Consider the following 21,876-nt stretch of genomic DNA (forward strand, 5'->3'; position numbering starts at 1 on the left):
TCAGCACCATTTCGAACACGGTGTCACCTACTTTTGAAATGAGTGCCAAAGAACACTGCTTTGGAAACTAAAAAAACTCTACTAATTTTCCTCTAATTTCCTTGTTCTTTAGGAGAATCGGGAAGATAAATAAAAATTGGGATTTCTGAAGTGTATTTCGCGATTGGTTACGTTTTGTAATAATATAATCAAATGTATATATGTATCTTTCGTGTAAAACAGATGATCAAATCATGCAAGACAATTTACGCATAATTAAACCAATAAAATTATATCTTCAATATTTTTTGAACAATATTACCAAATATTACCGAATCTGTTGCGATCATTTTACATGATTTGAGTTCAAGAATTATGTATTCAGTAATAACTCGAATATTAGATGTATCAAGAGTTGATATTTCGTCCTAATTAATGTGGTGCAATATAATAAGTAACATTGTATTCCTGTATATGTTTATATAAAGGTAGCAGACTAAAGTGGCAAACCATGTGATTTGTTAAAAAAGTGTGCTTTTGATAAACAATAGTTAATGTAACGGCGAAGAAACTTGATGGAGTTAGAAAAAAAATTTAGAAAGTGCTACTATTCGGTTAAAATAATCAGATATGAAATAATATGAGATTTTTCAAATTATTTGTTTGACATTGATTATTTTAAAGACATTCACAAATGTTATCACTCTTGAGATTAAATTCCAAAAACACGATACGGAATCCATCAAGTCATTTCCGCTCGCATTATTTTGTGAGCCATATGTATATAATATCATCTTGTGTATTATATGTATATTAATATTATAAAAAACACGGATGCTTGTTGCTTCGTGCCATAGAAATAGAACGATAATCGATATATAATGAAAAACACCACTTCTTTGATAGTACAAAGTACATGCATACGACAAACTTACTAAGCATAGCTGCTTCTCTCGTCATTTTGGGCTTACACGCAGTCTTCACTCTCATAGTCATTTTTTTTTTTTTTTTTTTATTGACTTGGCATCACACGGTGAAAGGTCATTGCACTTGTTAGAACGTCAAATCATCGTTAATAAAAATTAATTATTTAAATAATTTTAACGTCTAAAGATTCGTCAATTTGTTTCAAAAACTAGTACAAAAAATAATTAGTAACTTAAATAGAAAATAAAATGTGTACAATTATATCCTACTATACCTCTTGGTAAACATGTATATTATTTAAATTTAAAACTATCGAAAATTAAAATGCTGTGACACAGAGCAAAAATTAGCTCATTGAAATATTCTTTAATAAATATACTCTATGCGAATTGAATTTCAAAAATATATAAAACAGGAGAATGTGACTCAAGGTAATGACGGTACTTTTGTTAGTGCTTATGCGCATACCGATTTAAGTCACAGCTGTGCTTTATCGGCTTTAATTCGAGGAGCTACTTGGACTGATACCAAAAAATGAAATCTACTTTTGGTCGTCGCAGATGGCTCAACATTTACCTGGTCACGGGTGACCTCCATTCAATGTTACGGTAATAATAAAATCGATTTACACTCTTACGACGATCACGTAGCTAGTACTTGTACTTATTTCGAATATCTAAATTGATTCTGCAACAGCTTTGATATATTTCTTCGATATAGCATTAATAATTCCAAGATATTTAATTCAATTAGTATAAATATTTCATACAATTTTAAATTAGAAAATATATAGTATTCTCACGAATGCAGAAAAAGTAACACAGTTTATCGTATTTACGTAAATATTAAGCTTCTGATTTTTTAATATCAACTATTTTAAAATCGCGCCACTCAAATATACGTTATCACCATCTGTCCTTTTTTACTCTATAAAAAATAATAAAAAATAAATAAAAAATGCACATTTATAAATCGCAAATCATACATTTTAATTACGCTTTTCACCACGCAAAAATATACCCCGCTAATTCAGTGCTCGTTATAAACGAGCAAATATGCAGTAGCCGCGCGAATATCGAGATTTTTCATTCCAAACGCTTCCACCTCTTATCGGTGGAACACCGCTCGCCCATGTCGATCGTGAAATTCTTTCCTCCTCGTTTTATTCGACCTTTCACCGTGGACGGAGAGCCGTTTGATTCATTGGGAAACGAAAGGGAACGCCAATGACGCTTATACGCGCGCGGTCGTCAACTCTATACTTCCAACTGCTGTAAATTTTCATGCATTCATCATGGGATCCTGAGTTCTTGACGTTCTGCATTAATGTAGAACGATGACGGAACGATGATGAACGTTATCACGATGGGGCAAACGTGTATGCGAGTGCATCGCGTGCAAATTGCGCATCGTGTGTGTGAGTGTGGGTCTGCGTGGGTGATTTATGTATATTGCGCGTGTACGTTCGTTAATTCTTACGAGTATAAGTATAAGTATATACATAGACATACTGGAAAAGGAAAAATAAAATTAATAGAACAAGAGACAGAGGGTTTTGTAGGACGTAAATTTGATAGTAATACCTCTTTCCATGCTCCCGCTTGAACTCGCCGCTGTACTTGGACCTACTGCCTACGAGCTCTATTATCTCGGGTATGCTACTAGCAAAAATTGCCTGCAAATAGAAATCATAACTGGAAAACACTATGCGACACTACGGATCGTTAAGAAAACAAACTGGGTCAACTGATGTACGGTTGCGTCTAGCAGCAGTGCTTTCGCGCCGTATTATGGCGTAAATTAAGTGCGTGTTTCGCGTCGGGATAATGGAAAAAAAAGTAGAAACAGAATAGAAATGCGGCTGACGAGGCAACAATTTATGTTCTTACGTTTCGTGTTCGAAAAATGTGCTTGAAAAACGTGTGCTTAAAAAAAGTGACGTGAAAATTGCGATGCTTTTAAGTATATCAATATCACGGAACGTGTCGATGCATGAATAATAAAGCGTACAATGTGAAAAGTACCTCGCTGTTGTAATTATGTTAGCAAAATTTCTCACTCAAGTTTCAGTTTCTAACAGAAATAAATTAATTCTGTTTTTTTTCTTTTTTTTTCTTACAATACCGTATCCGCGAAATATTAAATAAAAATGTTAGAACATCTTCTTATACGTAAGCAATTGCGCACAAAATATATTTCTGCAAAACTGTTAATTCTACAAAAGTATCAATTTAAATTATAATTCAGATAATAATTATGATGTACAATGGAACACAGATTCGTATAAAAATCATTTGTAATTTTTAATATAATTTGCTTATTATATTCTGATGTTAATGATTTAAGTTTAATCCAGTTATTATTAACAACTAACACGTATTAAATCAATATCGATAGATAATTATTTTATGCTGCATTTCAACACATAAAAATAGCATAAAATAGATCAAAATCGATTTTAAAAATCCAATAATTTTAGTGAAATATTTTCTATCACAATTCTATTTTGTGTGCCAAAAAAGAGATTTTATTACAATTATATCATGTATCGGTATACTTACATCACGAAGATTTTGTTGCAACCGCGTATAGAATTATCCATTGTGTATGTTTCAAATTCTTATTTGTAGATATATGCAGTATAGTAATATTTAAGCGTGTGAACATGAGTAAAAGCAGTATAGTAAGAAAAAGATAATAAAGACAGAAAACAGCAGAAGTCTATTCGTAAACATTAAGATCAGTATTTTTAAATTTGTAATAAATAAATAAATTTTCTAATTTTTACATTCAATAACTTAATAACAAAATTGTGTGACTAGTACTCTGTATTACTTGATTTATTGTTAGGTTACTAATAAAGTTTATTAAATCGCGAATCTTTTATCAAATTTAAATTATTTTGTTGACCCTTTTTTGACCCTTTATTTCATCATATCTGATAAGATAATGATGATGTTTAATACCAATCTTGTAATTCAGCTGTTTACGGATAGAATAAAAATTGTATAAGATAGTGATATAACTTATAACAATTAAAAATTAAAAAGCAGAAGTGTGTGAAAGATGCAAACAGTTTTAATGAACGGAAGCAGAGAGGAAATTTAACAAATCGATCTTGCTTCGTGCGCGTGTAAAATGAAGGAAGCGCTATTATGTAAATCATCTATAATGCCGGGTGCTATGAGAATGAGAAAGATATGATCTATCATAAAACGATCGATAAAGTCGTGCCGTGTCGTGTCACGCCACGTAATTTGCCATTTAATATAGGCGTTGAAAGAGATCCGCGATTGTTTGCGTCGCGAGCTTTATAGATACCAGGCAACTAAAGACACTGCGATCAACGAAATCATCGTAAGAGACAGAACAGCGAGAGAGAAGTGTGTCGACACTTTGCGCTCGACATGATGTACGCTCTCAAGAAACAGCCAGGGATAAATATCCTGTAAAGTAGCATGGCGAAGCAGCGAATTGTACGACCGACGATCTCTTCGCCGTACGTCAAGTATACGCGGCGAAGTGATGAGAAGTCGCGTACCCGGAGCTCAGAACTTCAGTGATAGGTACTTAGCGAAAATATCACGCATATTCTGAAATTTAGCAAACAGTATATTAACGCACAATCCCACGAATTGTAATAAATAATGTCCGCGAATAGTTGTAGATCAGTATTTCAATAATAGATTATTCTGAAAGAGAAAGACAGAGATTATTGTACTTGAAAATAAAAATGTAACTCTCACTTGCACGAGCCTTGCAAATAAGAATCTATTTGCAAAAGGGTTTGTAACCGAACGGCTGTTATAAACGGATATTTGTAATAACACTATAACGCAAACCGTGTGAATAAATTAATTTGATGACCCAGCATTTATGAGCAAAATTCTGTATGGATGCATTTGAATGCGTCGCTCATTTGATACATCATTCTAGTATAAAATTATGTTGGATTAACCGTAAATTAGAATATGCATGTACCATTTGCGATAATTCTCTATCATATGAAAACCACATTTATAAATTTTAAAACAAGGATACTCAATACGATTAGTTCAAATAACCGTATCACATAATTGTTCTCATCAAAAGGTGCTTTTTATGCTGATAAATGCATCAGCACTACACAATATGAATAGATTAGCAATACACAATACATAAAAAATATTATTTGAATATACATATAAAAACTTTAATTTATTTTAAGGCTAACATTAAACGTGTGTATATGTATGACTATAAAATCTAGTTCTTTTCCTTTGTAATCCTAAAAAGTATAGTCTTTTCTTTTCATCCCTTTATGCAATCGGAGACAATGCGCAACTACATTTCTGTGTTACTCTTTTAGGTACTCGCGACCGGGCCCGAACTCGCAATGAACCGGGAGTCTATCGATCTTTTAAGCTTGCCTGAGTTGGTTTAATTTACGACCGCGCGTTGTCTAATTTCGGATTTATTACCGCTCGTGTCTCTCGGAATATTATACTGAGTTCGGTTAAAAGGGTTCCTCGCCCGTCGCGGGACACAGAGACAAGGTATCACACTTTCAAATGAGTGCCAAAGCGTTTTGAAAGCGTTCCAAAAGAACCTTCCCCTTTAAATGTGTTACAAGGACATGATTTTTCACTCCCAGCTGACTAATCAACAGACCAACGATTCGGTTACAAACCTCTCGGTGCAATACACGAAAATATAATGGACAGGATATACCACATATTCTCCAACACTCGATATATTTCTAATAGTAGATAATAAATGTACAAAATATTAATTTTTATATACAGATATAAAATGCGTAGTAAACAGAAACTTATATAAATGTAATATAGATTAATGATTCATTGAGGAATTTAATGAAATAGACATGAATAAAAAATGTAAGTAAATTCGATTGTATCTGAAATAATAATGACGCATAACTTCATTCAAAGTTACATAATTAATAAATACAAGCTATAATATTTAAATGTTTTATAAAATTACTTTGTGAATTAATAATAAAGGATAATCTTTAATTTAATTTATTTTAAATTTTTATAAATAAAATGTGTAAGTTTGTCGGATTGAGAATTAAGCCTTACATTAATTATTCATTCGTATAAATAATTTAAGCTATTTGATGGGAAAAGGACATAAATTTTGTTCCGTTTGTATTCTTTAAAGACGATTCAACTCAATTTTTTCATTATCGCTAATCTGCCAATTCGAGGGAAAGTTTTGAAGTAAATCGTGCGGATACTCCATCTCGAGAAGTTCCATCTCTGTTCTCTAACAAAGTTTACAACGCGCCATTTAAAATCGATAGAAAGACAAAGTGGCATCTCCTGTCCTATAATACAATAAAACTATATTACTTGTGTGTGCAGCTATCGCTCTTTATCGATTGTGGGAGCGAAAACGGAAGTGAACGTTCCAGTAATATCGAAACGGATAAACATTGCTTTGATTAAGTCTCGCGTTCACCCTTGATATCTCATCGTAATTGGAATTTACTACTGAGAGTACCATACGGCCGACAATTCCAAAAAAAAAAAATAAAGTTCAAGCGGTCAGAATAATATCTTCCGTCGTAATATGAGCAGCGTATCAGCGTCGCAGAAAATACACATACAGACAGAATGTGGACAGTTAAAGATCAAGCGCGTACAGACACCAATACTTTGTCGAAGCCACTGGGCCTCGTGCTCTTCGAGAGAGATACGATAAGGTTGATATAAAAAGATTTATATGATAGTAATGAGTACCTCGAATCTTTGACCGTGGAGCAAGAACAAGTTAATCGTGTTTCTTGTGTTCCTTCTGTGAATTTTTTTTGTTATCTTAAACTTTTCATTCTTTTCAAATCAGATACTCATTTAACCAAATATTAATTTCAAAATTTTTACTCTATTTCTTTTTTAATGAGTAAAAAGTAACTTTTTCAAGTCTCAATTATAAAATAATTACGAAACTGGGTTTATTCAATTTTTACATTACACACAAACATAAAAAATTAAGCATTAAAATATTTATGTGGCTTTTCAGTAACTTTTTCTCTTGTAATAAGAGCTCTTGTAAATTGTTCGTGAGTTTTATCCGTGCACTTCAATAGTATAAAACGGGATTTCCGATAGAATTCCATAGTTTCAAGTTTCGAGGCTTCTCATGTAATAAAAGTTCCTTCAATACTCGCTAACATTGTGAAAAAATAAGTTCGTAGCATTATACCGCAGCATTCGCATGACAAGCCGAATCGATCGTACCCGAGTAATCGATTCGCCGCATTATTAGCTACAAATGACTTTTAGATCGAAGAGAAAAGATAGACAGTGGCTGTAGCAAAACTCGTAGAACCAATTTAAGCCGTAAAATAGAGAGAAAGATAGATAGAGACAGAGAAAGAGAGAGAGAGAGAGAGAGAGAGAGAGAGAGAGAGAGAGAGAGAAGAGAAAGAGAGAATAAGTAGTATATGCCTTCAATAGCTACGATGTGTCGTACAAATACGCATGGCCGCAATTATTTCTTTCATCATCTCACGTAACACCGGAATCGGGAGGCTCGAGCGTTCGCAAATATAGCAAATTAATCTGATGCGAAACACGATTCGATGTAAGCGAAATGTTTTGACTAAATGCTAAATGCCTCAGCTGCGTTTTTGGAAATTGTGTCATTTATTAATCGTTTATCTTGATTAAAATCTTGTTAAAAGTGGTAACAAAAATTGAAATTTGCAGTAAAATTTTTTTACGTCAAAAACTCGAATAATATTGAAAAAAATTATTGCTCTAATCTAAAGGCATGAATAATCTATCTTATATCGGCTATTACGTCTTTTGTAGTCGTCAAGTCGTTAAAATAGATCGTGTTCATAAAATCGCTCGATTATAACGTGTAGATAGAAATGTTTTAAATAATTCTACATATACAAAATTTTATTATTTGAAAACGCTCTCTATGCATTCTGATAATCTATTATTATTATTATTACTATTTTATTAGAAGCCTTATCTTTTAATTATAAAATATAAATGTGTAAAAATCTCTCACACACTTGCTAACGAAATCCATCGTGATTTTTATATATTGAGGTTCCGCTTTTAATAATTCTATCAATGCTCATTAATAATGCAGAGTGCTTCAAAAAGTTTTTCCTCAAGAAAATTTAAATCAGATTACGGAAGCACAAATGGAATTATATTTAATGTTGGAGATAAAAGATTTTTCTGTGGCGCTTTAAACCCTGATTGTGTGCAAGTTGCCAGAAAAAAAGGTATTGACCGTTAAATGTAATCTTTTTGTTTTGATAGAAATAATTTATCCTAACACATTTTGGAAGTTCCAATAAAAATGTGATATAATGGATATTGAGGCATAAGGCAGAGGTAGCCGATATCTTTGTCTTCTCGTCTCTACTGTCATAGCTAATATTTCAAATCAAACTTGTCCAAGTTATCACAAACTTCATATGATAATAGGAATTTTTTCTGCGTTTTCAATGTACATACATATATAAGTTACAGGAAATAGGGAACACGTTTTAAACAAATTTTGAGCGATATTCAAGAAAAGGAGTGAAACTCTTGAGTTAAATTAGTCTCTTTACGTTCGTCGTCATACCGCTATAAAGGCTTAATTCGCAACAGTTTCTTTAACTGTAATTTTTCAATCTTTATGATATATTGATGAAGTGTGTTTAATTGAATAACCGCCAATTGCAAACTAAGGAGCAAAATATATTATATAATTACATATCATATTTTCTTTACTTGAAAACATACAAAGTAATTAAAATGCAATTACCCATTTAGGACATATCAAATTAGCAAATTGTTTTGTAAAAAGTAAAAGGAACTCATTCCACGTGGAACGACTTAAGCCCTTATCGCGAGCAAATCAATTCTGTATCAAAATTTCATGTATGTCAAACAACCGTACTTTCAAGATATGCTCTTTAGCTCGATAATCAATTAACATTATCTATTAATATTCTACGGTGAGCTGCGGACAACAAACATTAGCTTGGATTTTCGACGGACGTTTGAACGGCGATGCTTGCGTTTTGGAGGGGAAAAAATGCGATGTGCGTCTTCAAAGAATTTCAAGAACAGGCTGTTATTCCCGACCAAGTCGACCTTGTATGTGCGCAAAGTTCACATGAATCGATAAGCCGCACACAAACATACGCATAATAAGTACGCATGAAAGGCATGCTCGCGGTAATGCGCGCATCGACGTTCAAACGAATCGATCGATTCGGTACAACGAGCGGCACCGTTCTCCACCGTTGATTTCTGCCCCAAAAAGCCATTTTCGCGTGACATCGACGGAAATTTTATTTCAATAGTGCTACACAACCACGTTTCCCTTTGTCTCGAGTTGCGAAGCCAGAAAGTTCAAGAAGTGGGGTAAATTCGCGATAAAAGTTCTAAATATGTATGTCTATTCAGAAAACAAACTTATCGTTCAAGCTTTATCTCTTGGAAACATGAACCAGCGAAGTTACATTAATGTTTACTGGTAAAACAAAGTCTGCGTATAGACCGTCGACAAGAAAAATACTTTCAAAATGTTTTCAAGGCGTAAAAATTTGGCTAATCTAAAAACGTCACGATTGTATCAACGATCGAAAGCAAAGGAGTTTTCATCTGGAGAGCTCACGTGATCTTTTATATTTCTAATAACTTTCAATGCCGAACCTAAGATATCGCAAGATACGAAATTTAAGTGTCGTAATGAAAAATTTCGCAACACATTATAAACAATTTCCTACTGAATAACCACCGTGAATTGTTTCCCGGTGCTAGCGCGATGCAGGAGGATCAACGGCCGGAGAACACCGTACACTCGAAAGTATTCACCGTCTCGCGACTCGGGGGACACGTAAATTTGAGGCCGCTCGTCTCGCCGATCGTTCCGCTCTGATATACGAGCCTTGGCAAAACTAACGGAGCTCCAGACGAAACGAGCTATGCGAAACGCCAAGTAGCAAGCGGAATGCTCTGCGGCGATACTTCGAGATTTCTCGGTATAAGAGAAGAAGATATGCGCGATCGCGGCGAAGACTTGGCGGAAAGACAAGTCAAGCGAAAAAGCTCTTCGGATGCACACGAAATCGATAAGAAGGAAAAAAAAGGAATACCCCGGACCGATATGACAAAAGAGTTTCGTACGTAGTTTTACAAGTTTTCGACTTTTCTTCGCGCTGTATATTTACTGTATATTTAAAGGGATCAATTCGATAAAGAAAAAGAGACATTTCGCAAAGCTCGCATGTTTATTTATCATAAAAAAAGAAATCCATAAAAAAACGCAGTAAACATTTTTACGAAAACAAAGATTTATTTATTTACACACTTTATGTAAAATTATACTACATTCTGCATTTCTTAAATTATAACCACCGTGGCAGAGAGTTTAATTATGCATATATCCACGAAGTGGTTTCGTTCTGCCATAAAAATGCAACTGCGATTATCTATGGAGCAACCGAATTAAGATTTAAAAAAAATCATTCACCGACAGCGTAAAAAATGGAAACGCGTTTTTGAGAATCACGCCACTCGAGGGGCATATTATACGCGGTATAGAAGGCTCTTTAACCGACGTACGTAAACGTTAATGTGACTCGATTTTGTTTGAGAAAAATACACAGGAATAACTTACCAAACCGACGAGTAGAAAAAATACTAGGAATGTGCGGCCGAGGACCGTCTGGCAGTAAACGTCGCCATATCCTACCGTGGACATCGTCACGATCAGAAAGTACACACAGGTCCAGTATGAAAGCTGTTGTGGGTTCGTGAACTCGAAAGGATCCCCTGAGTTTTCAAGCTGCGGGCACAGTGTTATTACGTTTAGGATCGCCCTCGCGTGGTGTCAAGAGTGAAATTGCGGTTTATATTTGGTAGGGTTATAACCATAAGCTTTTACTACTGCGCAATGGTATAAACGCGGAATGTTCAAGAAACGAAGCTCTCGGATTTCTGCGCATATGGCGTCCTGGGAAATGTGAGGGAGAGTTGTGAGACGAAATACATATTATCGAGTAGTAATGTAAGATTATATTCTTCTTATTGAGAATATTCAAATCATAGAAATTGTAAGAGACAAAACGTTAAATATTAAGATAATAGCCTTATTGTTCTTTTATTATAATTTTTATTATAATTATTATATATATATATTTTTATATATTATCAAACCCAAGATAACCGGTTCAATATTTGTAGTAAAATACTTTTTAAACACAAAAAGAGGATAAGACTCACCAAATGAATGATGCCAGCAGCGGTTAACCATACCGAAATGAAGATGGATACGAGTTGGGCGAGACGAATAGAGCTCGATGTCTTTAGAATGTTAAGGTACTGGAGGATGTCAGGGACCGTCATCAGTCGTAGGGCTCGGAGGAACCTCAGTCCGATCCACGTCCGATCGAGATATATCGACACGAAGGACGGTGGTATCGTAAAGTAGTCCACGAACGAATACATCTCCAACATGAACCACAGCTTGTCACTGGCGGCGATAAACTGCGGGAATCGCATGAAAAACAAAAACGTATATTTAAATAAAAAATCAGTCGAATATTATATTTCACGAAAAAAAAAATTCTAAAAAAATTTCTGTAAAACGCAAGTCAAAATGCCTCATAAAAAGTGTATTTATTCATAACTTTAAAATATTTCATAAATATTATAAATTTTGGTAAGATTCTTGTAAATTTTCCTTTTAAAGAAATTTATCGAAATGAAAGACAACGTCTATATTTTTTATGTGACAGAATTTTGTAGAAAACTTGCATTCTATTTAATGGTCTTAATGTCAGCCAGAAAGTTCATTGACAGACAGAACGGATAATCTTTACTTACGCGTATAAAAAAGTAGACCATAAAAAATATATTGAAAGCTAAGTCTATCTGCTGAGTAATGTTGTTGCTCCACTTCTGGCAACGCTCCACCACTTCGCTGTAACATAAAAGCACGGGATTGCGGATGTTAGGTCAGCATCTCTTATGAACTCACGCGAAGGTCTCGGTCTTAAAAAAAGCAACGCTGAAAGGGCGACTAAAATAGCAGCGATTAAACTAGCAGCGATTATCGCCGCGCCCTTAATTAAACCGCAAGAAAAAGCTACAAAGTGCTGTTATAATATTACCAATACTGCGCAAGAATAAAAACAATATGCATGAATGTTTGTGATAAACGTAAAAGCCACGCATTATAACACCGCCATCGAAGTCTTGTTACTCACCTGGAGGCATCGATGAAGTATATTATAAGCGATGCTATACTGAGAATGAAAACTAACACCACCTGAAACAGACAATAAGTCGCATCATCAGAAATCTTTCCCGTCAAACATTCTTTTTAAATACATGTATCATTAAACGTATAAATAAAAATTAATGCTTTATAGTTTTTTATTACGCAGGTTTTTTAATGTTTTCCGAATAATGTAATTTTCACCATTTCAAATAATCTCTTCAAAAAATATGACATGCCTTATTTCTCGGTTAGTTCACTAATTTGATGTAAAGATATTGTGTGCTCGCCGTAGCAAAACGTAATCAAAGTTACACTGCCAGAATAACATTCGCAAGAGCTCGCAATTTGAATGTCTCATATATTGCCATCCTCGCGATCTTTTATCATTAAATCGTAGTAGTATCACTTTATTTTCGATATGACACGCGCCAGTGTCGTGTAACGCAAAGTCTAACCGATAACTGTCAGCAAATGTGAAGTAACGTTTACGACAAGCGCCAAAACACCCCATACTCGACACCGTGTCAAAGCATACTGGTAGTTACCAGTGAATATTATTAACGATCGCTATAACGTCAAATTACCACTATGTAACGACTTTAAAGTTGCGCAAAATTTTCGCGCGAACAAACGCGCTAATGACCTGATTAAACCCCTCGTTAGACGACTAGTACTGATCACCATCGTCACCGAAGACAAGCGGTTAATTAAATGACCGAAGTAATTTGCGCGGTCGGTGGCAATTCAATAACTCATCCACTGTTTGAGCAAAAATATTCGCAGTATCGCAAATGATGACTAATGTTAAATAAAACGTAGCACATGACGTGTATCGGAAAATAATATTGCACCGAGCAATCGAAATCCAGTATTGTTAAACGGTCTGCCGGCGCATAGGAAACGCACATACACGCGTCATCCAGGTCCGGTTGTATCCCATCAAGCATTCGAGAGTCTATTTCTCGTACACGAAGTATATTTAGGTATGCATTGCACAGACACAAAATTGCGAGCTGCGCAGCCACGCCTGTACATAATTATTGTAAACAATGGCTACGGCCAGCTCAATGATCGTATGCATGTAAGCACGCGATGCATGCGTCAAACACAAGATCGATGAGCGTCCGTATATACAGGATTGAATGTGCTGCGAATCCATTAACACACCGGCGATCTTTATTATCCCTGCGTTAAGAAGATACCTAAAACGACAGCTCTCGATGCTTGATACCTAATTCTGTTAAATTATCGAGACAAATTAAATAATCGGATAAAGAACGCGATATTTTGTGAAGGATTGATTAACAAATCGACCAAATAAAATATTAATTAATTTACTTACATATATACTTTGGAATATTATATTCTGGGAATTTTTCTAATATTACATAAGAAAATTTGTCGGTACTCGTGGTTCATCTTAAATGGAGAAATAGCATATAATTTCCATGTTATATGAGAGATGATAATACCTTTCTTACGTACGATTATCGGTACCTACATTTTATATGACAGCATATTTCATCCTTCTTATATCTCTCTTATATTATAGATTCTTCGCTTTTCCCGAGAGAATAAAACGTTCTTATTGCCAGAAATATAAAACTTATAAAAAAGATGAAATAGTAAAAGTAAATTTCCAGATTATAAAAAACGCATTCAAATTTAATAGTAAAATAAAAATGACATCTCAGTTAAAATTATTTGCAAAAGTTAATGTTAAAGTTATCTACGTTAAAAATTAATAATTTATAACACTCGTTACAATATCAAGAGCTATATAAAAGAAAGATATTAGTTTTTCAGAGAATATTTTACTTTGCACATTCTATTAGATCAACTTATCATATAGGGCATCTTTTCAGAAGTTACTTTAAGAAAGACGATCTTCCAACGGCGTGTCAGAGTTTAGCACGTGTAATTTCCCTATCGGTCTACTTTGCAACTACTTTATAGCATCCACGTAACGCTCTTCTTGTGAATCTTCCTTTACAAATCTGTTTAAACGTAGAGACAGGAAGAGATACGCGTCGGCGTAAACTAAGTAAACAAAGAGAAAAAGGAACACAAGGGAGAGACGACAAAACAAGAGAGAGAGAGGGACAGAAAGATAAAGCGAGAAGTAGGACCTAACCAGCATACCGCGTGATATTCCTGACGCGTCTCGGTCTCATGAGAGCGAAACTCTATACATAGACACCGCACGAAAATAGACAGTAGGTGCGGTCCTCGACGGAATGATATAGAGAAGAAACAAGAGAAGTGGTCACGGAAGAACGAAGTAGTGACAGCGGGACGAAGAGCGATCGGTTATAATGCCGAAGAGATAATCTAATAACAGCAGCCAAACAAAAGCGGCGGAAGAGAAAAGAGGAAGGAGCGAAGCATCCGAGACGGACGAAAGGACGACGACCCCGCGAGTCGATCTCATGAATTCGCATGAGGCGATACTCGAAGTCGCGAGCTCCCCCGATGCATTTCTTTTTCAACGTCGAAATTATTTTTAACCCGGCCCGTTTTCGCCGCGTCGCTCGCGGAAACCACGTGGAGAACAGGCCGGGAGGCCGAGGCTCGCGTTTCTGTGCTAGCTGGCAGGCGAGCATTAAAGTTCAGGGTTATCGCGCCTAAAGACCGTAATAAGAAGCCCGTACCCGCCTCTCTCCCTGGGAGCCAACGAACTCCCACCTCGTCATCGATTTAAGCCCTTATCAAACCTGTCGTGCTCCTAACGACCATTACAGCAAATTGACTTGATAAACGGCTGCACCACGCGAAATTACTAGACGGCGGCGGTGCTTCCTGAAGCAACGCGTACCCGCCCTCGCCGCAAACTGAACAATTCCCTGGATGCCGCGCTAATAACTCGTTTGATATTCTACAGGATAATGGCTAGTATCATTATTATAATAAGAATATTTCATGTAGAGATCGTTTTCTCTCCCTCCCCGAGAGACCATTTTCTGCGGGATTTTCGATATGCAGGACATCCACAAACAATTTTGCGTTCTTTTTTTCACGAATAACAGAGTCCACGTTTAATAAAACGTCGATTCGAAGCGTGCGTGACTGAAAAACAGAAATTGCTGACAAGTTTTGTATTGCAAGAGTCCAAATAAATAACAGAGCGTTGAGTTCAACAGTTCTTTTGGAGACAAGTTCCATAGTTTCTTCTAATTGACATAGTTACATATTTAAAATAAGTTACTCTCTTCTTTGTCGACAATAAAGAGATAATATGCGTAATATTTCTTTGTTTAATTAATTAGAAAGCGAAATTTTTATTAATAATTCCATAGCGTTCAAAGCAAATTACTGCACTTATTTTGCTATTGAAATATGAATTGTGTTCATTTTCGAATTAACAGAATATAATTCAAGAATTAATTGTCACTAATAAAAATTATAAATATCGCGATAAAAGATAGCATATTCAGCTTTTTCTAGAAACATTCATATAATGTGCAGATCTGTGTATTCTACCTATAATACTTCTATTCTATTTACAATATAAGTATTCTGTTATATATTTTAATTTATATTTCATGTTTTATATGTATATTATAAAAGTTTGTAACAATTTTACGCTGCAGTTATGAAGTAACTTAACGTGTTCCAAAAAGAACTAAACTAAAGTAGGACGAACGATTAATGGCTTTCATACTTCATCAATATTGCTGTACAACCTATTGATACAAGAAACAAATATTTCCGCGCGCTGTATACATAAATACATAATATTCATCATTAAAGTATTATGGCACAGTCGATAAATTAAATTACAAGAAATTAAGAGTTTTATCATGCACCCGAAATTACAATGAGCAAACCAATACTTGCAAAAGAAATCGATAAACCATTAACACATATCGTTTTATAATATAAAAAGTAAGAAAGTATTTAAATTCTTTATATAGAAAATAATTCTGTGCTCTTTTGATTTTGAATAATAGAAATATAAATGAATTTAATAGATATGAAAATTGTTTACTACAAGATTTAATTTTAAACGTTGTAAACTTTTAATAACTTCTATTCAATTTTTCCTAATACAAAATAACCGCTATATTATTTAGTAGTTTGATACCTACCCGGGCTTCACTACGGTTTGCGAAGGATTCTATAATTCACCCCTAAATCTAGATTTTTCCCTTTAGAGGTTGATTAAGGCAAAATCCTGAATTATGTTTTTTGTATGGGTAACCTTTGTAAGCAAAAGCCAAGTCGATATCTCATCGGGTTTAAGAGATATTAAGGAATCCGTGAAAACACATTCTACCCCTTTTCATCCCGTTAGGGGTCGAATTTCTAAAAATCCCTTTTTACTGGATGCTTACATCATGGAAGGAATACACTCCCCGAATTTCATGTTTTTAGGTTTAGGGGTTTGGACTGGACGTTGATAAGTCAGTCAATCAGTCAGGACAATTGTTTTTATATAATAGATAAAACATAAATTTTTACTTTTCAATTAACATCTGGTTCTATTTTACATGAACGAAACAATTCTAGATTAAATTAACAAGATACAGAAGTAAAATCGGAAGATAGCGATTCTGATGGCCTTCTATGAAATTTCCGTTAAGCAGAAATCGATTCCGAATTTATTAAAGGCTTTGACTCGATACGATATCTCAGATACTCCGTGCAGGGAAACCAAGTTTACGGATCTACGATCTCAAACTTGACGAGCTCGTATAAACGGACACCGTATCGAACTCTCGGACACCGGATTTATGAGAAACTTTTATTATGTTTGAGTTGAGAGAAAGAGAGAGAGAGAGAGAGAATATATATATCCCGCTAGGCGGAAGATCCGTGGATGGACGATGGCGCCAAGAATGCACCGGTGTAAAAATAGAGACTGTTACAGAAAAAGAGGAAGAGAGAGAAAGAGGCATCTCTCGTCTTCTCCCGCATTACCGAACAGTGGAGTAAAGGACGTAGAAAAATTCAAGGCGGTTGTGGACGCGAAGTCGATGCGCCGCCAACCAAGTGGTCGCACGTAAAATGCCGCAACTTGTTGGCCGGGGACCCCCCGCGCAGGAGGGCGCGAGTATGTGGTACACGTACACGTAGCATAAATAAATAAAAAGGCGTAGCTTATGTGCCCTGCCGGCCGATCGATTTCGCCGGTTGGCTTCGTTCCAGATATTCCCTCGTTAGATTTTCGAACAATTTCACTGTTCGTCGCGCGAAACTACCTGCCTGCCGATGGCGCTTAAAACGAACGCGGGGTCATCCTCCATTAACAAGAAGCGGGGCTAACTCTCCGTTAACCGAGAGAAAAGTTTGACCCGACGAGTCAAGACTCTGGACTTGTCGTGTGTAAAAATCGTCACAAAAATCACTTTTCATATCCGTCACGGAAATTTGTTTTCGTACGTTAGTGTCTCTTCACTGTTGCCCTCAATAGTATTGACGTCATTCGGACTTATGAAACACTAGTCGCTCGTTTTTATATATACTGCTATTTTTATCATTTCGTGATACTTGATAATGAGCACATTTTAACAAAATATTAACTGGATTCGATTATATTTGACGCAAAAATAATCGGACATTTTCAGATAATTTCCAGATCATGTTACATTACAAAACTTAGTTTTAAATTCGATGAGATTCATGTGTAAATGTTTTATAATATTTTGTAATATTCCATGGTACATTTGTTCTGCTAAAAATTAGCTTCAAATTTATACACTGTATAATATATTTTCTTCCCAGATACATAATTCTCTCTTCAATTCTTTTTAAACATCAATTAATTACTTCATGTACATACAACTCGATCAAAAGTCGACATTTAATGTTAGCAGTTATTTAAAATAATTAAAATTTCTAGTAATATTTCTATGATCAACGTTTTATAAAAGATTCGTGTTCCAAAGCATTAATTCCTTTCTATAGTATAAATTGATTTTTAAAATCAATTTACTGTAGCCACTAAAAGATGTATCAGCCAGACGCCTATTGTTCTCTCGTCAGGGACATGGTGACCCAAAAAGAATTGCATTCTAATACATAATTTCTCAAATTCTCATACAATAATAAAGTGCACGCTTTACTCTCCTCTATCGAAGGAGCGCGAGATATTCCAACGGAATAATTCAGTGTGCTCCGAATGTTGCGCTACGACTCCCCCCGAAATTCGAAGGATGTCCTACCGGAAATTCATTCGACATCCGGCAGAATATGTTCTCCGCGCGGTAAGAAAGTGAAGCTCGCCAGCGGGCGCCGTGTCCAATTTCGCGGACGCCACATCTTGCGTGCACGTACGTATGTTCCACACGTGTGTTCCACACGTCCGCAGATGCGCACGTACACGCTACAGAAGTACACGGCCCGGGGTCTCCGGATGCATCGTTCCAGCATGCGGTACTACGGCCGGCGTGCCGCTGCTGCACTATGGAAGATCTGGGTCATTCGAAAACGGTCGCAGGGGCAGTGCCGAGGGAATTTCCCGTTTCGTTTACTCGGAAAAATCATGCGGGCGGGACGAGAGATACGGACCGTCTTCGCGGAACGTCTTTCGCAAAATTCAACGAATTTGCGAATCGGCACAAAGGAAATTCGAACGGACGAATCGTCTAATACTCCGAAAAATTCGCTGGCGGGTAAAGTGGGTCGCGCGCGAAGTAAAAATTATTACGCTGTCCGGAAAATAATAAAGTGTAGCGTATAAACGGATATAGCGAATATATCCTCTACATTAAATTGTCACGAGTGTTAAATGGTTTTACCAGTGTCTCCTCGCTAATTCTTATCGCGCTGACTTTGTAAAATTTCAAATATATTTAAAAGAGGAAATATATTACTTGAAATTTTATTTCTTCTTTTATAAGAATATTTATCGATGACAATAGCCACTTATTACTGTATGGGATGTATATCAAAATCATTTATTTTATAAAAATAACATCTACATTTTTTTAATAAGAACTGAATAAATAAACTTTAATTTTCGGTACATATTACATCTCGCGATAAACGATTTATTTCTCTCTGTGTAATTTTTATATCTTAATTTGATAAGAGGACATTGGGAAAAAAAGATAAAATTGTGTACAATATGCGCGCAGCAATTATTATTTCGAACATGTAAATTGGCTGTCGCAGTTAATTAGAGTTAATTAGGCTAATACTTGTGGATACGTACCTATTGCCATATAATAAAGACGAAGAAATTGCAGTAAGTGACTGTCAGCTACATAAACAACTTACTACGTACTGGTGACGGATACTATAAACAGTCCTATCGCATTTTACTCATTCTATACAGCCGATTAAATATGCATCCTTAGGATAATATGTCGAGAATATTGTGATTCCATTACGACTGTAACAGATGCGAGGATAGATACCTTTCGAGTATCAGTGCCCGAGAAACTGTTCCGAGCATTCTCGAGTCTCAGGTCAAATCATAAATATTCAATCGTCGTGTCGTGAAACATTAATGGCAAATAATATTTTCTGAATGTTAAAAAGATGGTTTTTATTGTTACAATAGCCTAGCCTGGTTAATTGTTTCCCATATGAGAATAAGATTCCTTCGTTCCGGCCGCCACCGACCGCAATAGGCGACGCTGAAAATAGTGCACTACTTCATAACGCAGTGAGTCACGCGTTGATATATGTATATTCAGATCGAAATTCGCGATACACTTCTTGGTGCCTTCGCGCGACGAACCGTGTAAATTCTCGGGGAAATTGCCCACGTATCGCTCCGATTTTTCTTCTTTTTTCTCTTTTCTTTTATTCACATCAGGTTCTCAGAAATTCCTCATGCTTGACAGCGCTGCGGGAAATTACTCGTATTGTGAAACATTTTTTATTTGAAGTCGAGACATGACGACATTGCCGGCTGAAAAAACGTCATGACGCAACACAAGTACGCATAAGGACACTACTCTTATCACGTATCTAGCGTCACCCTCGTTCGTCTGGGCGAGTAAAGCCAGGACGCGTGCTTATAGTGCAACCCTAATCAAACGAGCGGCTTACCTCGCCATCCCCGGGGTGGCGGTTCATTTAATTAAACGCCCCGTTCCACGCAACTTTCTATAGCGTCGGAAGGAAGTTTATTTCGCTAAAGCTACATCCCGCAGCTTCGTGCTAATCAATGTAAGGTTGACACGACATAATTAACGGTTCTGGCAACACTGGATTGAATAGGTACACGAATATTTTCCGCTTCATTACAATATACAGATCTAAAGAGATAGTTTTATCTTACTTTGGCGCAGATCGTTTACATTCTAATGAAAATATACGGATTCTTCGTAGCGAGAAGTAATTAAGTTTCATAAATATTTTCAGAAATGCGAATTTCCTCGCACAATAATATATAAAATCACGACGGCCATGTAATCCTCGGCGGATTAGCGTGCTTAAATGATATATCTCCGCTCGCGTTTAACAGTTTTCTTAGAGTTTCTTGGTAATTCCGCTCCCTGCCTTGATGCAAGCAACCCAGATCCAACATCGGCAAGTTCAGTGACGATGAGCCAAGTGAGCGCAACACAATTCTCATTAATCACGACGTAAACTGCAACGTACAGGTGCTACAACGCACCCCGCTCCGCGCTCCTTCCCGATTTTCTTCTCCAGCGTCGTTCGCGCGGCCGAGCCTTGCGCACTCCGCGAGGGGAGTCTGAGTCGAGGCTTGCGTAACATGGCGCATAGTTTCGCGAACGAAGCCCGCGTCGACCTGGTCTTACCTCGATGGGTTTGCCCTCGTTACGGCGGTAAGGGCCAGGTGATAATAGTCGTACGCACCGCCGGAGGGGGCAGTTATCATCGCGTGACCGGTATCGATTCTAATCCCCCCCCCCCCGATCCCCCTTCTGCGACTGGCCGTACCGACGGTGCGAACGTCACCGGGTTAACGGGGTGCAGCTGTACCTGTGACGACGACGAAAGCGGGGAGTGAGACGGGGGGAGTGAGACGGGGAGAGAGAGAGAGAGAGAGAGAGAGAGAGAGAGAGAGAGAGAGAGAGAGAGAGAGAGAGAGAGAGAGGAGGAGCACGGAGAGGGCGAGCTTGCGTTTGAACTTGCGTTTGAACCGGCCACGACAAGTTCTCCATCCCCCTTTTCGGAAAAACGGTCGAGCGTTCGGCTATCCACCACCGTCACCAGCTCGCTCCCACCATCGACTCGTTTCCGCGCGGGAATGTGGGTTACTGGGTTATCATCGCCGGCGGTGGCTCGTCCTTCTCCGTTGCCGGAAACTTTTCCAACCAATTGCTCCTGCGAAAGGACAACGACGAAAACCAAGAAGGACCCAGAACCACCCGAGAGTGTAATTCTTCTTCGGCGAGCGTAGACGTCTCGGTGAAGATTGCCGATACGAGGATATCGAGCCTTCCACAGAATTGGCTACATCGATTTTTCAGGATGTCCAGGAGAACCGTATATCATGCGTCTCCGTTGTTTGTCATTCGGGATGAATTTGTCACGATTATATGTGTGTGAAATAATAAATTATTCCCGCTTCTCAAAGCGTAAATATTTTTAAATTAACCTTCTCTAATTATTCCTTTCTATGTCATGACAGGTAGACGGTACAACCACTATTTTTAATGCGAAACAAGTAGAGCAACAAAGTCCAAAATAAATTAATAAGATAATAAATCAGTAACAAAGAAGCATTAAGTTTCTATTTTTATTTTAGTAGATTGTGTTAAAGCCATATCTGCAGATTAACAGACGTCATAAAAGAATTAT

The 21,876-nt window shown here is 36.6% G+C and overlaps 1 protein-coding gene across 10 annotated transcripts in view; it reads right to left on the reverse strand.

Annotated features, from left to right (window-relative positions):
• Slo (calcium-activated potassium channel slo) overlaps window positions 1-21,876 on the reverse strand; it is a 102,508-nt gene that overhangs the window by 50,555 nt on the left and 30,077 nt on the right. For 7 of the 10 annotated variants that reach the window (XM_071704617.1, XM_071704611.1, XM_071704615.1 and 4 more), the window contains exons 2-6: window positions 12,140-12,201; window positions 11,757-11,853; window positions 11,154-11,417; window positions 10,549-10,716; window positions 2,490-2,581 (exon numbers count right to left, since the gene is read on the reverse strand). In XM_071704617.1, the coding sequence (XP_071560718.1) occupies window positions 2,490-2,581; window positions 10,549-10,716; window positions 11,154-11,417; window positions 11,757-11,853; window positions 12,140-12,201 (683 nt within the window). The remainder of the gene's footprint in view (window positions 1-2,489; window positions 2,582-10,548; window positions 10,717-11,153; window positions 11,418-11,756; window positions 11,854-12,139; window positions 12,202-21,876) is intronic. The other 3 variants (XM_071704609.1, XM_071704607.1, XM_071704608.1) reach the window with 1 other exon arrangement.

Source organism: Temnothorax nylanderi, unplaced genomic scaffold (genome assembly GCF_030848795.1).
Source record: "Temnothorax nylanderi isolate EJ_2023f unplaced genomic scaffold, tnyl_v1.0 TNYL_tig0042_pilon, whole genome shotgun sequence".
In the NCBI taxonomy this organism is placed as follows: domain Eukaryota; kingdom Metazoa; phylum Arthropoda; class Insecta; order Hymenoptera; family Formicidae; genus Temnothorax; species Temnothorax nylanderi.